General features: G+C 39.7%; 1 protein-coding gene across 5 annotated transcripts in view; it reads right to left on the bottom strand.

Moving 5' to 3' along the window:
• The window catches only part of SNCAIP (synuclein alpha interacting protein), a 143,265-nt gene that overhangs the window by 50,337 nt on the left and 75,551 nt on the right, over window positions 1-17,377 (bottom strand). For 4 of the 5 annotated variants that reach the window (XM_036903142.2, XM_036903145.2, XM_036903144.2 and 1 more), the window contains exon 3: window positions 4,722-4,794. In XM_036903142.2, the coding sequence (XP_036759037.2) occupies window positions 4,722-4,794 (73 nt within the window). Of the gene's footprint in view, window positions 1-4,721; window positions 4,795-8,699; window positions 17,005-17,377 lie in introns of those variants that run through there. The other variant, XM_057490346.1, reaches the window with a different exon arrangement.

Below are 17,377 nucleotides of genomic sequence, written 5' to 3' on the forward strand. Positions count from 1 at the left end.
TCCTGACTTTCTTAGTTCCACAGTGCTATTAACATTTGAGGCAACCAGGGAGCTGTGGTGCTTATAGCTATGGCTAAGCAAAAAGAAGAAATGTTCAAGAGATGGGGTGAAGATGCAAGGTAGTTAAGCTCTGTTACTTCTGGCCCCTTTCTGTTATCTCCTACACTACCAGAGTTTTATTTTTATTTTCTATTGCCTTCTGTTCCCATCTCTCCCCACACTGATATATACCCTTTTTCTCAGAAACAGAAGCAAAGTGTTAGTGGACTGAAGGTAGAGATGGTCTCTCCCTCTGGACAGAGGGGATAGACAGCTCCACTTCCATGAGTAAGCTCAATGCTTCATTCACAAGGACAGCCATGTAGTAACAGAAAAAAGCAGCAGATGGAATTGTTCTTCCAATATGATTATAGCCACACAAAAATGTAACTCAGGAAAAAAGAAAACACTAGAAAGAAATATTGTAGTTTTTTTTTTGGTGGCAGGCTTACTTGTAGTTTTTACTTCCCATTTTCTGTAATGTATTATATTACCTTTATAATTTTGTTAAAGAAATAGAACTTTGCTTATAATTTTTATCTGAGATTTTCACCTAGATGTTTTGCTGTATGTAAATTTTTACCACGCTCGGATAAACTGAGGTTTCTGTCATAAATGTTAACTTCTTTGCTGTAGCTGAAGTGTTCACTTTCTTCTCTGAAATCTTAGAAAATGTGTTTCCCTGAGTCTGATTTATATTCCATCACGTGAGATTGGTTTACCAGTAGGCTGATTTAAACTGCCATACCAACCTTTGCTTCCAGGCTTTTAGCATTAAACCTTCATAAACTTTAAAATAGGAGGTTTTTATATTTAGCATCATTAGCTATGTCACAGTAGTGTCAAGAGGATAAAGTGCATGCCAACTTACTATTTTTGGTCCTGGCTGAAATCCCTGAATATCTTGGAAAACCACATACTTTCAAAGGTTCAAGAGTTTGTCACAAAATTTGCAGAGGGACTAAACACATAGCAAATTTGCAATGCTTTCAAATCTACATTCAAAATGACTTTACCAGGTATCAAGTTTTAAAAGTATGTTTTTTTCTTTACTCATTATCATACAGATGATATTCCACATTATCTAGGTATTAAAATTCTTGCAGAATCTCTTCTCAAACACATCCAGGGCCATTTATCACTGCTACTTCACAGAGTTTCCTAACCTCAGCACCTCTAAGTTCTCAGATACAAAGTTGTGTTAATATTTATCTGCCTTCTTTCATAAGAGAATGATACAGTGAGCTTAGCAGATACATATTTTGAAAGAATCATAAGGCATTTAAAGCACTGTGAATTGAAGCAAATGTGTATCTGAATGTCCAATTAATTAGAAAAAAACTTGAAGTCAATGAAATTGAATATGTTTAATTTGAATACCTTACGTCAACCTAACATATTTTAGTCCTCATTTAGAGAAGCCATAGAACAGAGGAGTTAATACTCACTGCCTTGCACTGGTCTCTTTCCCTATGTGAGCAGCAAGGACTAAGCAGAGAATATGTGCAAACGTTTCACAAAAACTTCCTTTTATAGGTGCAACATTTTCATATATAATAACCTTGCTGCTATTCTTTGCCCCATGGTACTAGTCACATGTGGTTCCTTGGATTAAAATCAGTCCCTAGTTGACTCAACCAGAGGAGCACAGGAGACTGCAGACCTGTTTCAAAGGAACTTTGAACTCTGGGAAAACTATTTATCCTCTGTGAGCCTCAGTTTCCTCATCAGTAAATTGGGTATAATAATGGTCCTCCCTCAGAGAATTATTTTGAAGACAAATGTGCTGTTTTCAGAGAACCTGGCATAATGCCTGGTACACGGAGCACCTAAGAAAACAACTCAGAAATCTCAATAGCACCTATGCAGCTCCAAGCACAGACAAAATTTGTTATCAGACTCTCAACTCCTAGTTCTTCACTTCTCTCCCATCTTCTTGTAATATCTTCAGCACCTTTGTACTTGTTTTCAAAACTTCTCATAAAAATTTGAAACCCAGTCATAGTAGCATAATTGATGGATAACACTTTAAATTATTTTTCCTGTCTGGGGAAAATATAGATGTCAATAGGAATCAAAGTGACAGGCAGCTTGGGGGGAAGTTTCCCCAGGGGGTGCCCCATCTAAAAGAAGACGTGGACCATTCTCAGAAGCCAATGTGCCTCCTGCTGCCATCTGTTTGAAAAGATCACCATAAAGACGGAGGTTTGTAAGCTCTCTCGGAGCATAGGTGGCCGACAGAAGAAAGACTGGAGGGTTGTGAGGACGTGGTATTTCTACCTCTGGACGCAAATGGAACTAACTGAGAATGCCTCCATTCTTTAGAAACTGGCTGTGAAAACTACTATGTTGAGATTTCTTTCAAAGAAGCCGACAGATAACTCTACAATGATGCTATGGAGAGATGGATCTTTCCATGTGTTTCTTTTCTAGGGTCACTCTCACTCTATTAGAATGTGGTTTACTAGCCTCCAAATGGAGCGTCACACTGAGGGTGTACGTGTGATTCCATTAAGAGGCCTGAGTCTTGCCTTCAGACATCAATTTCCTGTCCAGTCTAATTACTGCTGATTACCTTGAGCACTGGGGCTTAGCTCTGGGTGAAGTTTAAAAGCTCCCAACTTTGCAACTAGCCTCCTTCTCAACCAGAGAAGAAATGTCTAACATCACCTATTATGGAAGTGCTTAGAAGTCACACAACGTGAAAGAAAATGAGATGAACCAGCCCCAAGGAAAATTACGTTTAAAAAAGCTTCGGTTAATTCACTTACCGTGGTAAGCAAGAATAGCTATTTAACAGAGAAAAGAAATTCACCACTTAAGCAATGAGGGAAAAACGCTGATTTTTAAAACTGTAGAAGGATAATACCCTAAAATTAAATTAACTCCCCCAAGTCCAGCTGGCTCAGAGATACTATACGTAATGGATAAAGGAGCAGATTCTTAGAGGCAGACATCTGTGGTTTGAATCCCAGCTCTGTGACTCAACTGCTGTGTGGCTCTGGGTGAGTGAGACCTTTAACTTCTCTGCTCTGCTCCTCAGTCTGTCCATTTGTATAATATAAATATCCTCATAGCACTTGGCTCCCAGGCACTTTAGAGCAAGTACATGGAGTTCATGTAAGTAAAGGGCTCACAACTGTGTCTAGCTAATACTGTTACTGAAGTGGCTTTTTGCTGTTCTTACTCCTCACCCCCAATTAAAGAAAAAAGGGAATCCCGTATCTGCAAAGTGTTTTCAAATACATCGCCTAATTTTGATTCTAACAATAGCCTGGTAACATTGATAGAAAAAGTTTCTTATTTACAGCGTAGATAATTAGTCACAGGTTCAAGGCTGATAAATGCCTGAATGCTAACTTGAACACAGGTCTTCTGGCACTGAGATTGACGGTCCCTCCAGTCTGGTCTGCCTGAGTCACTGATCACAGTCAGAGGTTCACCTTGGAGCCCAGTAACGCCTTTCAAGGAAACATATCCTTAAAGCCTTAAGCCTCTATTCAGCCTGATGGAAACTTGAATGTGTTTGAAAATTTTAAAAAATTTTTTTAATTGAAGGCAAATGAAAAGACTTATCTGAGCTTAAAACTATCTCCTATGTTTCCAGCTGAAATACTGAAGCACTGGATACACTCACAAAAAAAAAAAACACACCAGATAAACAAACTTAGAATTATTAGAAGAGTAATTATTTTCCCTGTCTCATCTAAGCAACATGTCAAAGGTAAACCAATAGTCCAGGAGAAAAGTAAATTAGTTTTGCACAAGGCCTTCTGCTTAGAAAAGCCTAGAATTCTAGTAGCTCTATGGGTAAGGACCATCTATTTGTTTTTAAACATCCTGCACATCATTTGAGGATTTTCTTAAGCCTCCCATCACCCATGGCTCTCAGGATTCCAGTTACTATCAGAGGAGGCCCAGCTTTGGAAGGTTAATGGTGATGCCTTGGAGTAATGGCTTGGAAAAATAGAAAAACATCACTGCAGAGTTTAATGCCATGGTATCATTCCCATCAATATCCTTTTTTATTTTCATTTTTGCCCATCACAGAGGGACAAGAAGAGAGGCGTAATTTGATTTACAGAGGGAAAAACAACCCTGAATGTACTTTGTGTTGTCGGGGGGGTGCGAGGAGAAAAGGTCACCCAGCTGGTTTTCATCTATATGCCATAATTCTCTGTTTCGTTTACACTATTAAACTCCAAAGCTTTGCTTTAATCTTAACTGTTACAGTATGCCTTACTGCAGATTCTATCATGTCGCATCCCTCATAGGGTTTCAGACTTTGGCAAAGCACCATCCCCCAAGCTGGTCCTGGCCATATGGGCAGTGAATACATCCAACATTTTTTCATTGGCGCCTGCATCGTTATGTTTTGTCACCAATGGTTTCTTGGCTTTTCAGCAAACTGCTGCGTGTACCCTGGTTTGGGGCTGTCGAGATGATGGCCTGCATTTATTTGTATACAGCCGAGTCCCCACGAGGGCCTCCCGGTCCTGCTAGCCTTTGGAGGGTGACCTAACATCTGTTTGTTGAGGGTGGGATGGGGGCAGTGAGTGGAGAAGCCAGAAAAAAAAAAGAACACAGAGAGCAGGGGCGATCTGTGGGAGAGAAGCAGCTTCCCAGAGTCCTCCATGCTCTAAAAGTCAGGACATGGAGGAGAGGCGAGGGGCCAAACCTACCTGCTCTGTCTTCGCTTTGCGGATCACATCTTCGGCAGAGTTCTGGGATGGTCTTGAGAGACGTGACTGAGTACTGGATGGGAAACCGGAGGAGAAAGGGTATAAAATAACAATTTAGAGCACGAGCATTGCATTCACTCAAATTGGCCAGAAAAATCAAAACACAAGAAGCGGTCTTTGAGTACAACATGTACATCCAGAAAGTTGACCTAATTTTACCCTAAGTGGGCTTCTTGGTGATCCGGCAATGTCCCAAGCTCTACCTATAAGCATCCAAGCAGATGCAGATTAAAAACAGGCTGGAGAACCCTTCTTTAACACACAAGTGGGGTGTAGCCAGCAGACATTCTATCTCCCATCACTTCTGTTGTTTGTAGAAGATGGACAACTTTTCTGACCTTGAGAATGTCAAGATAGACAGAATATTTGCATTCTGAATCCTAAGAGCAAATTTATGTGGAAAAGCCAAGGGGCGGAGCACCCAGCTTCCTGAAGCACAGAGGGCAGCCAAGGAGCCATTATCTGTGCCGATGTTGGTTGGATACACAAATGTCCCTAATGTTGCCACTTGCCACAGTTTGGCTGTGTGGCATCTGTAATCTCCATGGGAAATCCCAGGGTAATGCTAGAAAAGGTGAGAGCAGCATGGCCATGTATAGATTCTTCTGAATGGCAAGACTGCCTTGCAGGTTCAGGGGCTGGCAGTCAGGATAACAAATGACAACACGAGCGACATAACATCAGACGAGCTAAAACAAATGCAAAATCAATAGCTATGATTTATGGGGACTATGTTTGATGTCAATCAATCTTTCTTTAAAGGAGGGTGTCTTAAAATAAATATCATGCACTCTTTCTTTAATCAAAGGACTGTCTTCAATCATACTTTAATACATACAATACAGCTTCCTAAAAATATTGTGACCTGTACATTCAGGAACAATGATCTATGTAAATGGGAATTTATTATGAATGATTTCACCATTGCAAAATTTTGGGGAAAACATTCAGTCTGAAAGAAAAATGATCATGGGAAAATCATTAGGATTATTCTAGCATTACCAGTGAGGAATGTGTAACTAGCACACATTTGTCAATAAGAAGGTACTTTAGTGAGCTTGATGTTGATAGATGAAGCAAAGTATCACGAAGACCCCCCCAGTGCTTTCACACAGATCATGACAGCAAGACTAGGGGGGTGGCAGTTGTAGCTATTGTCAGGCTGCCAATTGCATGTCACAAACAAATTAAGTTTCCAGTAATTCTGAGTGAAAAATGAAATCTCAAATGACTAATTAGAGGAATTACTCTTACCTGTCTGATGCAATAACATAATCCTGTTTATGTTGGGCATTCCTCAGAGACTGCAGGTGCTTTAGTAAATACACTTACATACTTAGGAGGAGGGAAGGCTGCCTCTTCAACTAAACATGAAATTCAAGATTTTTTTCCTTTCACGTTGTGTTCTTTGGAGGTTGGGGGTAGTACAGGTACAGAAGGCATTTTTCTTGTTACTAATAAGGGACCTTATATTTCTGGCCAAGTACAAGCTCTCTAAGGAATCTGGTAGCTTCTTGAAAAGCTGGTAGAGGTTAAATAATTACACAGTTTATAATCCAATTAAAATTGGGCCTTTTGTTTTGGCTGCCGTGTGTCCCACAAAAGCACCCTTTGGTGAAGTCTCATCCTCTTTCCTTTTTTTTTTTTTTTGGTTTATTTTGTTTCATTTTGTTTTTATTCCAAGGCATAAGTTTAGAAACAGAAAACTTAAGATTGATAGTGCTTAAATATAGTTAATGATAAGTTCAATAAAGTCACTCACTGGGCTTACTGATACACATTTGATTAAATGTATCTGCATTTCTAGCCACATGCATCTTAACTGCCACCTCTCACCCTAAAGTCAGGCATGTCGGAATCTCTGATGTATTAGTTTTACTTTCACCTAATCCTATGTGACTTCAGAGGTCCGCAATGTGCAGTAGCTTTTAATGTGAGGGTTTAAATTTGAACAGCACAGGCTGCCTGGTTGGTATAGGAACTGAGCCCTGGGCAGGGACTAGCCTCTCTGAGCCCTACCCACTGCCTCACCCTACATCACACATGGCAGCTTTGCCTCCACCCCTGGTCACTTTTGTGAAGGTCTACATCTTAATTCTTTGGGAATAATGACCTTGTAGAAAAAGCCATGTGGCTTCTCCTGCTAATGGAAATCAAAAGTACAGCAGTCTATATCTACTGTTAAAAGAACATTTGGGATGTGAACAGTTCCCAGGAATGTATTGTTTTAATTTGTCTGATTTTTCTCAAACTATTCAATTCAGTTAGACAATATCCATCATATCATTGATAAGTTTTCACAAATGCCTAGGGTACCTAACTGGTTTTCTTGGTTTCACTGGATATGGCTGGTAATTACAGGTATGCTTTGGTTATGTAACTATACTCCTATTATGTTAATGTGTGTATGCAATTTAATTAGTAGTTTGTTAAAACCTATACATGCTTATGTTACTCTACAAGAAGATATGTCAAAGAAATAATCAATCTTCCCATGTTTTCTTCCATCTGCTACTTCTGTAGCTTTTCTTCTTCCTTTCTAATTACAGCCCTTTAGTAGAATTCGTGCCTCATATCGAAAATTACCGAGTATCATAATTCTTCCAAGTGGTAAAGATACCTCAAGACAAATGCTGGGCATAGAAGCCACAGGGCATAAATCTGCAAAGAAGTAAAAAGCTAACCTTTTCAAAGAATATTGCTTCTCTCTCACTTACCAACTTTACATTTCCCTGTATGGCCCCGGAAGATGACTGGTTAGCCAGAGACGGGTAAGATTCCTCAAGGGAGGAACGACCTAAGACAGGCACAGTTGCAGGGGGGCCTTCAGGTGAGAAATTGGGGATCAACAGAGGTGAGGCTTAGAACCTCACCCCCACTGTTTTGAGAGAAATCTTCTGCATCTGTAGATGTTTTGTTGCCCTTGTCTAGCTTGGATTAACACATAGTCTACAGGCACACACCTGATCATCTACATTTGCCCTCTTACAGCACTAAATTATGTTTTCTACTTTATCTAGCATCTACCTACCACTTTGGCATTTTATTAAAAAAATAATAATAAAAATAAGGGAGAAATGTGGGATTCACATATAAATCAAGTATAAAAATCAAACGAATAATCATATCTGACTTGATTGTTTATAGTTCATGATGCATGATCAAAACTGAACGTTTCTGTGATATGACTGCCCTTGCACTGTTCACCATGTAAGAACTTATTCAGTATGTAAGAACTTGTTCTCCAGGTAAGAACTTGTTCGTTATGCTTCAGAAGATTGGAGACTGTTGAGAATTAGGTTTGGGGTTGATTAATGATTGTGCATTGAGTCCCCTATACAGAATTTTATTGATGTTAACAACCATTTGATCAATAAATATGAGAGATGCCCTCTCAAAAAAAGAAATTAAATATATTAAATAAATAAATAAATAAATAAATATATTATTGTTAAAAAAAAAAAAAAAGTACAGCAGTCTAAGAAAAGGATGATATGTTGGCCAGAAAATCAAAGTTCGGATAATTGTAAGGTTCTATGGAATGTCAAATTCAGCAATGACTCCAGTCTATAGTGAGAATAAATCCAGCATTCTTTATAAAGACCCAAGAATAAATCAATCTGTGGGTTTGTTTCAGTAAGTCCAAACACTGTTCTCTATATAGAATATAAAGCTTAAGGGAATGTTGTAAAGGTAGTTATGACGTGAATTCCTGCAGAAGAAACACAATTCAAACAGCAACTTGCAAAAACATTTTGATATTCACAAATTCGGGAATAGGTAAATGACCCAGGAAGTCTCCCTTGCAAGACTGCATTGTGCTACCATCTGCGAGCCGAAAGGAAAGGCTTCCCGGACTTTGTCCCGGTGCACGGGACAGATGGCCTTTTATAAGGAGCTGTCAGATCGCCAATCCACCTCATTCTCAGGACAACGGCCAGCTCCCTGGGCAGCAACTACCAGCTTTTTGGCCCAATCAGAACCAAAGACCAATACATCTTCCCCATCTCTTGTCCCCAACCCTTTATATTCTGTTCCTTTGACTCCAGCTAGGGGAATAATAGGGAGATTATTGAATGATAAAGGAGGAGAGCAGGTGTGCAGATGGCTGAGAAGCATTGTATTTCCTATCTCTATGTTGCTCTATTCTTTTTCTAAAAATCTTCCAGAGGTTATTCCCTGTAGAAACAGCCTTTTGATCCAAGCTTCCTTTCCACCCCTCCATCATGTTTCAAGAGAAGCCCCTGACAAAGGCTGACCAGCTGCCTCTGTTTCTGTGCTGTTCCTGTGCATTCAGAGTTTAGTTTCCCTTCTGTTCCTCGGCTCTGGGTCCTCCTTGGCTGCAGTGCCTTCCTCGGGCCAGGTAAATGCCACGGTTCTGCTAGGCCAGCTGTGTTCTGCCTTCTCCCTGAAACCCTGGCTGGTGGATTCAGTGCTGACCAGCCTGCCTTGCCTCAAGCTCTGTTGTTTCCTGTGGAAGTGTGGGCTCCCTTAAGTGCCTGTAGGAAAGGATGATTTCTTTGATTTGTATATATGCATGGCGCACAGTGAATCATTAACTCTTTGACTAAAATACCAAGATGTATCGACATTTGGTTGATTGCTGGACATAATATTATAGATGTTCAAAGGCATTCTTTCATATTTAGGTCATGAGTAAGAATCTTTTCTATGCTTCCACGTTTGTACTAGAGTTAATCAGCTTTCTGAAATGAAGAGATTTGACTAGGATGCTTTGCTTTTTTGAGTCCTCCAGTGGCTCTGTACAGCCTATAGGAAAAAGACCACAGGATTTAGTGCGGCACGTGAAACCCTCCATGAGCTCAGACTCATCTCTTGCCATTGTCCAGTTCTCTTTTGATTGTGCTAATACCAAATTTCTTGTGGATCCCCTATCGACTGTTACCTGTCCATACCTTTATGCACACTATTCCATCTACCTGGAATGCCATTCCACCCATTTAACGAGGCAAACTTTTTTAATCCTTCAAGCTTTGCATCTGTATCACTTCTACAATGTCTTGTCTGATGCTCCCAGATGGAAGGAGTTCAAGCCTTCAAAGTACAGTGTCTGACCTGCAGCATCAACACCATCTAGGAGCTTGGTTAGGAACTCACATCCCTGAGCCCCACCCAGCAAGTCTGAGGGCAGAGCCAGCAATCTTTTTACAAGCCATCTAGGTGATTCAGATACATGCTCAAGTTCAAGAATGACTGTTACACTATTTCTTTATCTTAGGGATATATCCATTACAGAATCCATCGCTGACATTTCATCTCTACGTCTGCATAATTGCTTTCTCCACTTCCTGAGGGTGTGGACAAAATTTTATTTACCAAAGATACCAGGCACTTATTAAATTGAATAAATTCCCTATGTAACCAATGATTTTAGTGGTAATAATAATAGTAATAATGATAGTCCTCAGTGTTTATTCAGCACTCTTCTTTGAAAAGCCCATAATTACAAGTCTAGCAATGTAACCATGGTATATTTAAAAGGAAAAAACACTTCTAATATTTTAATAGTATGAGTACTGGCTGATGTCTTAGCCTTTTGTATAAAGAACAATCGGTCTGGGGCCAGAAGATCTGGAATCAAGTTTCAGTTCTGATAGGTATTAATGCTGTGGTTCTACAGGTAAATCAGTTCAGATCTCTGGGACTGTTTCTGTAACTATAAAGAAAACCATGTGAGATAATAGAAGTGAGGTTAACTGTAAGCTGAATGATGCTATTCAATGCTTTGCCTCCTCTTGAACCATTTTCTGTGTGTACACAGCCCTTCTCTCCTCATTCTTCTTATGATTTTAACACAGGAGGTCAAGATGTGAGGGCTAAAGAGGCAGGGTGAGGGGGCTGAGCTGGGGTTGGAAAGGAAAGGAAACAGAGCTCAGCCTGTCCCAGCACATGATTTGGCTCCTCTTTGGTCTTCCCTCATCCAAGAGAGTCACGGCCAAGGGCTGACACTGATGCTTAGCTTCACAAAATGCAGATTGATATGACGCAAGGGCAAGCCTACGCAGCCCAGCCTACACCAGTCAATGTTGTCACTCTGCCATGCAAAACAGTTTGAACATACACGGGATTTGTAATAACGGTGCATGGTGTCTCCATTGGGCCATGAGGATCTCTGACCACCCTAGATAGCACTCTGGACTGAAAAGCTTTGGCCCTTACTCCTGAAAGCTGGAGCCAATTGGGTGAGCAAGCAGACATTACTCAAGCGGTAATGAGCCACAGAAAATGGAAGAACAAAGTCCCAAGCACCTTCTTGAGCTGGAGACTTTTAAACAGCTGAGGTCCCATTAAGTTTCCAAAAAAAACATAAGCCAGTCATCCAAACAACTGTCCTGAAATTCATGGTTTCTCATACAGCTTTCCAAAATCCAAGCAGGCATCTCAAGAGGCACACAATAAAATGGTGACAATGTGCACAAAGAGAGCTGGTAGTCAAAGCAGAGACACACAACTGAAGTGAGATTTTCAGAAGCATGGTATTTTTCTAAAATTCTGACCTCTTTGCCAACAGCCTGCCCTTCCAACTCAGGAAGGGGTGTCCTGACTTCACGGTCTCCATCACAGGTGGTACCCCGCTACCCCTTCTCTGAGGTGTGGTGCTAATAATTCGCCCTTCCTTGCTAGCCCTCTGCTTGTGCCTGGGTCTGCTCCTCTCCCACCTCCTCTGGACTCTAGCTCTGCCATCACCCCCTCTTCTCTCCTTCCCTTCAGCTACTCTTTCAGTATTGGCTCTCTCCTCTGACCCTGCAAAACTGAAGAAGCACCCCAGCCACCTCAGGACATGTTGCCTCCCTAGTGGGCTCTAGACCTTTCTGGGCTTGTATTCACAGCCATCTTTTCTGAAGAATCACCTTGGTTCTAGTTTCTACTTCCTCACTTCTACATTTACTCCTCCAGTCACCATATGTGGCTTCTGTTCTGTCATCCCACAGGCACTGCTCTTATTATGGCCACTAGTGAGTCTCAACTGGAAGGTCCAGTGGTCACTTTTCAACCCTTCTCTTTATAATGACCTGTTTCCCACTGTGGACCACCTCCTTCCTGTCTTCGTGGCTCCCTTGTATTCCTTCTATATTTCTGAAAACTTCTTCCCAGTCTCTTTTGAAGAAGCCTCTTCTTTCCCTCCATGTGGGCCACACTTCTGCACAGTTCCTTCTGTGGAACGTTGTTCTCTTTCCACGTTCCACATTTCACAGGTACTGACTCCCACAGTGTCAACCACCACCTCTACACAGTACAGATACTGGTGCTCTTCAAGTGTATCTATCCATCCCGGACTGCCTTAAATACATTGCTTTCTACCATTTACGCCCCATTAAAGACAACTATTATAAATGGTCCTATTTTCAAATACATTTGATTTTTACTCTTATTCCTTTTATCCTAACAAGAGATTTAAAAAAATTAATAATCAAATTCTATTATGCTAAGACATTGCTTATAATTGGTGTTTGGGAAAACTCTAATTTTTTTGACAATTTTAAGAGTAGACCAGGAAGCACTTTATTGTAATGCTTATATGTGTAGTCAGGAAAAAAGTGTACATTGGTACAGCTGGTAAGATCGCCATATTCAACGGTCCCCTGACCCCACAAGGGGTGTGGATGAGGAGAGTGTTGGATGAACTTGGTCACCAACCAGAGGTGACCAAGGGGTCCAGCAGAAGTAGTTTTCAATTCAGTGGTTACATACATAGATTCTAGAGCCAAACTGCCCATGTTATTATATCCTGGCTTCAACACTTTCTAGCTAATTAATCTTTACCAGTTACTTTACTGGTGTTTGCATATCAGTTTCTTCATCTGTAATCACGATACTATGAAATATGGAATAATCAGGACCTACGAAAAATAGTGTGGGAAGACGACAGTGTTCCAAAGAGGGAAGTAAGAAGTATGGCTGTGAAGTTATGAGGCAATAATGTAAAACATAGGGAAGAGTGTCTGCTGCATAGTAAGTGTTCAATAAATGCCATTATTATTATTCACAGTGAAAAGTATTTAAAATGAAGTCAAAATAATGGTTACTATTATTTAAAATAATTAAATAATATTTAAATAGTATTTAAAAATGGGTATTTAAAAATGAAGTCAAAATAATGGTTGCTATTGAGGCAAAATTACAAATTACAAAAGAAATTTATCTTGAAGTAGGGCAGATGGCTAGCTGCAATCCTTTTCAATTTCAATAATGGCCTACTTTTAATTGTGCGCCAATAATCAATCACTACAAAAATATAAAGGCTGACTGTCAAGAATAGTTTGATATTATAATTAAATCTGACCTATCATGAAGTTGACCTGATCTTTTCGTAGTATGCTCAATTTTATGTTATTGTAGGATTATTATAGAGTACTGTAAACTCTGTAAGAACACAGCCTAAGTCTGTGTCATTCATCCTAAGTCTAGAACCATTCCTGGGACACTGCAAATGTTTAACAAATGCTTATTGAGTAGATAGGCATAAAATCTAGTTATGCATAAAGTAGTTTATATATAAATAACCTTCATTGTCAATTTAATAAATGCTGTATCTATTAGGAAAGAAAAGAAAGTTTAGGGCTATCTGCAGAGTAAAAGAAAAACAAATAAAAAATATCTGGCAGTTGCTCACCTCTCTTGGAAATCACTCTGTCCCTAAGACTGCTTTCTACTTTCTCAGAAGAGGTGTCTATTCCAAGACTTAAGAGTCTGGGGACCTGGGTTCTGCTCCCAGGCTCTTATACTACTTATGGGACATGTATAATTCATCTCTCCTGGATTAGATTATTCCTAATTCCTTTCTTGGAAGCTGTTAAGAAAACAAGATAACACAGATGACATATGATATCAGAACAAGGTGTGAGGTTTTTGATAATGGGGGTAGGAGAAAGGAAGATTCGGGGGTAATTTAGATGTGAATACAAGACATTGCAGAACATCTGAATGGTTGATGAAACTAGTTCATACTGAGAAGCGCTGAAAAAAGTTTTAATACAGACAAGAGCAGGATGACTGCTAGGAAAGGCTGGGCTGGTAGACAGGAACAGCAAAGCAGGGACTGAGGCAGCCAGAGTCATGCATATGGAAGTCTTGGTCACCTTCTCGGAGGTGCGAAGAAAGTATAATTGGATCTTTCTCAGACAGATTCCTTGCTCGAGAGGAGGGGCAAGACAGGTTCTTGGTACTTGGAGCATCTTTATACTCTTTTTCAAACATCAAATCTGGGTAAAAGCTATATTCTTCACCCACCCTACTCTTTGCCCTACTTGGTAAGCTCAACATACTCTTTCTTGAGGCCTGCCACTGCTGTGAAATGGCTCTTTGTCAAAATGTAATGAAATCTGGGAGGTGTCAGTAGACTGAGCTGAGGAAAGGGTGATACACACAAAACAACGGGGGCCAAGTAATGCCTAGCCTGCATGACGGAAAATGTGAAAACACTGAAAGTGAGATTCATTTGCCTAAGAGTTAATTTTTCCACCAGAATGTGGTTCAAGCTCCTTAAGAAAGTGAATCCACTCAATTCTGTGCTATTATTTTAGGTTGCAAGGTCTTGGTAAAGTAGAAGGACACTTATTTTTCTTGATTTCATTTGACATGCACACAAAGTAGGTTATGCAATTACCCAAAAAATATCAACTTTCACCAAAGCTGCTGTCACAGTGATACAGAAAGGCACAAAAATTCCCACACAGAGGGCCAGAGTATTTTACTTGTGTGTGTGCACATATAGATATGTAGATGTCTATCTACATGCATATCTACATGTATGTATGCACATGTAGGTATGTGTTTCTGTGTGCATACATATATGTCTATGTGTATGTACATAAATATGTGGGTTTGTGTTTACATACATATATATGAAATTTCGTATTTTCTCCATAAAATCCAGGTTGAGGTGACTATTATTTTACAGATAGGAAAGCTGAGGTACAGTAAAGAGATTTGCCTAATTCTCTTTAGCTTGTGTCATTTTATTTATTTATTATATATATTAAACTCTGTTACTTCCAAAAAGCTATTTTCAGTCATTTCAGTGCCAACTAGGGATGGAGATTCTGATCCAATTGGGCCAGAGAGTCTTCTGCTCAACCAAGGTGCTCAGAAGGGGAAAACAATGTGGCCCAACAGTTCTGTACTTAAATCCTATCCCTGCCACTTATCTATCCGTAACCTTGGGAAAATCACACGACCTCTCTAAGCCTCAATATTTTTCATCTGCCAAATGGAGGATTAAAATAGGGCCTGCTTTGCAGAGATGATGTGAGGCTTAACCAAGATGACTAACTTAACAAGTTCAGCGCAGTGCATGACACAGTCAACATGCACTGGCTATGCACGAAATTCTTCAATAGATCCATAGTTCAGCCTCCGCTTTATTCAGTCTTGTGTATAGTACTATTTTTGAAAACAGCAAATTGGCCTCTCAATGAAATAGATACACCATGGCTACTAAGCACCCTAGGGTCAAATATTATTCCAGAGCATTTTTCTTTTTCAAGACAGAGGGAGGATCTGGCTTCTGTAGGAAGAAAGAAAGAAATCTGTAAACCCCTTTGCAGTGACAGAAAAGCCCAACTTTGAACCTCTGTGTTTATGTGTGTCATCATCTCTCCTTCACTGATCTGAAGGAGAATATTATTGTACAATGTTCTGCCCTTTTAGATGGCAGGGTTACAAGAATGTATAGTTTAAACCTTGCATTTTGCAAAGGATGAGCACTATTTTTGAGTCTGGGAAATTTCAAAATAATTTGATTGCCTTCTGTGTTTTGTCTCATTAGATAAAGGTGAAAAAATTCTACTTGTTTTTTTTTTGTACCAGTATATGGCTTATGTTTTATTAAAACAATAACCAGGCTCATGACCAGAGGGAAAAATCATGAAACAGAAAGCCTAGACTGTATAATAGGGCTATGGTTAGAGAGTAAGAAGAGCAATTTTGAACTGAGGCATCATTTTGATAACCATCTTTTTCAAATGTACCATGTACTGTCCTCTCTGCTCCTGCCACTTAACCAGCAAAGAGGCTTAAGGTGGTAGTTTGCAGAATCCTAGATATAAAGGCTTGTTTATGGGGGACTACATTTCTTTTTGTGCCACTGAATTAGCAAGATGAACACATCTTGATTTTTTCAGTGTTAGCATTTGAATAGTCTCCATTTAGTCCTTAAAACAGTTGTAACATTTATTGCTCCTAGTTTACCTACATAGGTTAAGAAGAATCATTTCAGTATTAAGAGGTTATCACCACTGCTTTCCCTGTGAAGTCATTATGCAAGAGCAATAGAATCTGGCACATTGAAGGTATTGAACCTGACTCAGATTGCCCTATTATAACAAAATCTACCATGTCATTGAGGTTGCCAGTCAAAGTGCAGCTTCTTTAGTTTCATGCGGATTAAAATAGACCAAAATTGTTTATCCTTGGTACTAACAACCTTTTAGGCCAGATAACTCTTTCTTGTGGGGAATTTTCCTGTGCATTAGGTTGTTTTGAAGCATCCCTGGTCTCTATGCACTGGATGTGGACATTCCAGAAACAGAGCACTCTTAACTAGCTGAGTAACCTAAACAGGTTCTATAACATCCCCATGCTTCAGTTTTCTAGCTGTAAAATGAAGATGAAAGTAAGTACCTTCTTCATAGGATTATCAGGATTCAACAAAATAATGCTTATCCCATAGGAAGTGGCTCAATCAATGTTAATCACTGCCATTTCGATAATTCTCTGCGACTTCATGTTTTCCCTTCTGACTTAAGTTTAAATGCAACCAATAAGTTTAAGTTAAATTTCCAAATAGAAACATTTAAAGGGGGGAAGGTTTGAGTGTAGTTACACGATTACAGACGGATAACTTTATTCTTGTTTTCAGAGTGGGCAAGTTACAGAAGCTTGACTATTGCATAATCCTGAATCCCAATTTGCTAAACAGCTTCACTTATTGCTTAACATATTGTATTATCTTTCAAGTGGAGATTCCTAATTCATCAAAATTATGGGGTGCTGCCAGGTGATTCTTCTGTAAATACAACTGCTCTATTGTATTTTTTAAAAAAAATCTTGACATGATGCCTGATCTTTTTCCCTCGAGCTCTTTCTTCACCATTGGTCATATAAATATTATTGCATTATTCATTGAAATAATAACAAAAGCTACCATTTTTAAGAGCAACTTACTATGTGCCGAGCTAAGTGCTTCCCATTCATTATTATTTCAAACAACCTTCAAAGTTCGGTGAGTATCTCAGAGAGGCAAAACTAATGTGCTCCAGCCAGCAAAGGTCAGAACAAGGCTGGAGCCCAGATGGGGGCCTTGCCAAGCCTACGCTCGCTTATAAAATGTAACTTCATTATCCAAGCTCACAGGGCTGCCCGGGATCCTAATCATAACACAAGTTTCCTTTCTGAAACACCTTCCACTCTGCCTGCACTTCCCCCCATTATCATTCATTTCCCTTGTCTTTCTCCACTCAGCTCAGAATACCTTGAGGGGGTTTTACAAAAGATCTAGGCCCTGCACACTTTTAAGCCAAGCACTGTAATTTAACAAGAGAGAGACAACACACAGAAAGATAGCAGAGAAAGGA

This window comes from Manis pentadactyla, chromosome 13 (genome assembly GCF_030020395.1).
Source record: "Manis pentadactyla isolate mManPen7 chromosome 13, mManPen7.hap1, whole genome shotgun sequence".
NCBI classification, from domain to species: domain Eukaryota; kingdom Metazoa; phylum Chordata; class Mammalia; order Pholidota; family Manidae; genus Manis; species Manis pentadactyla.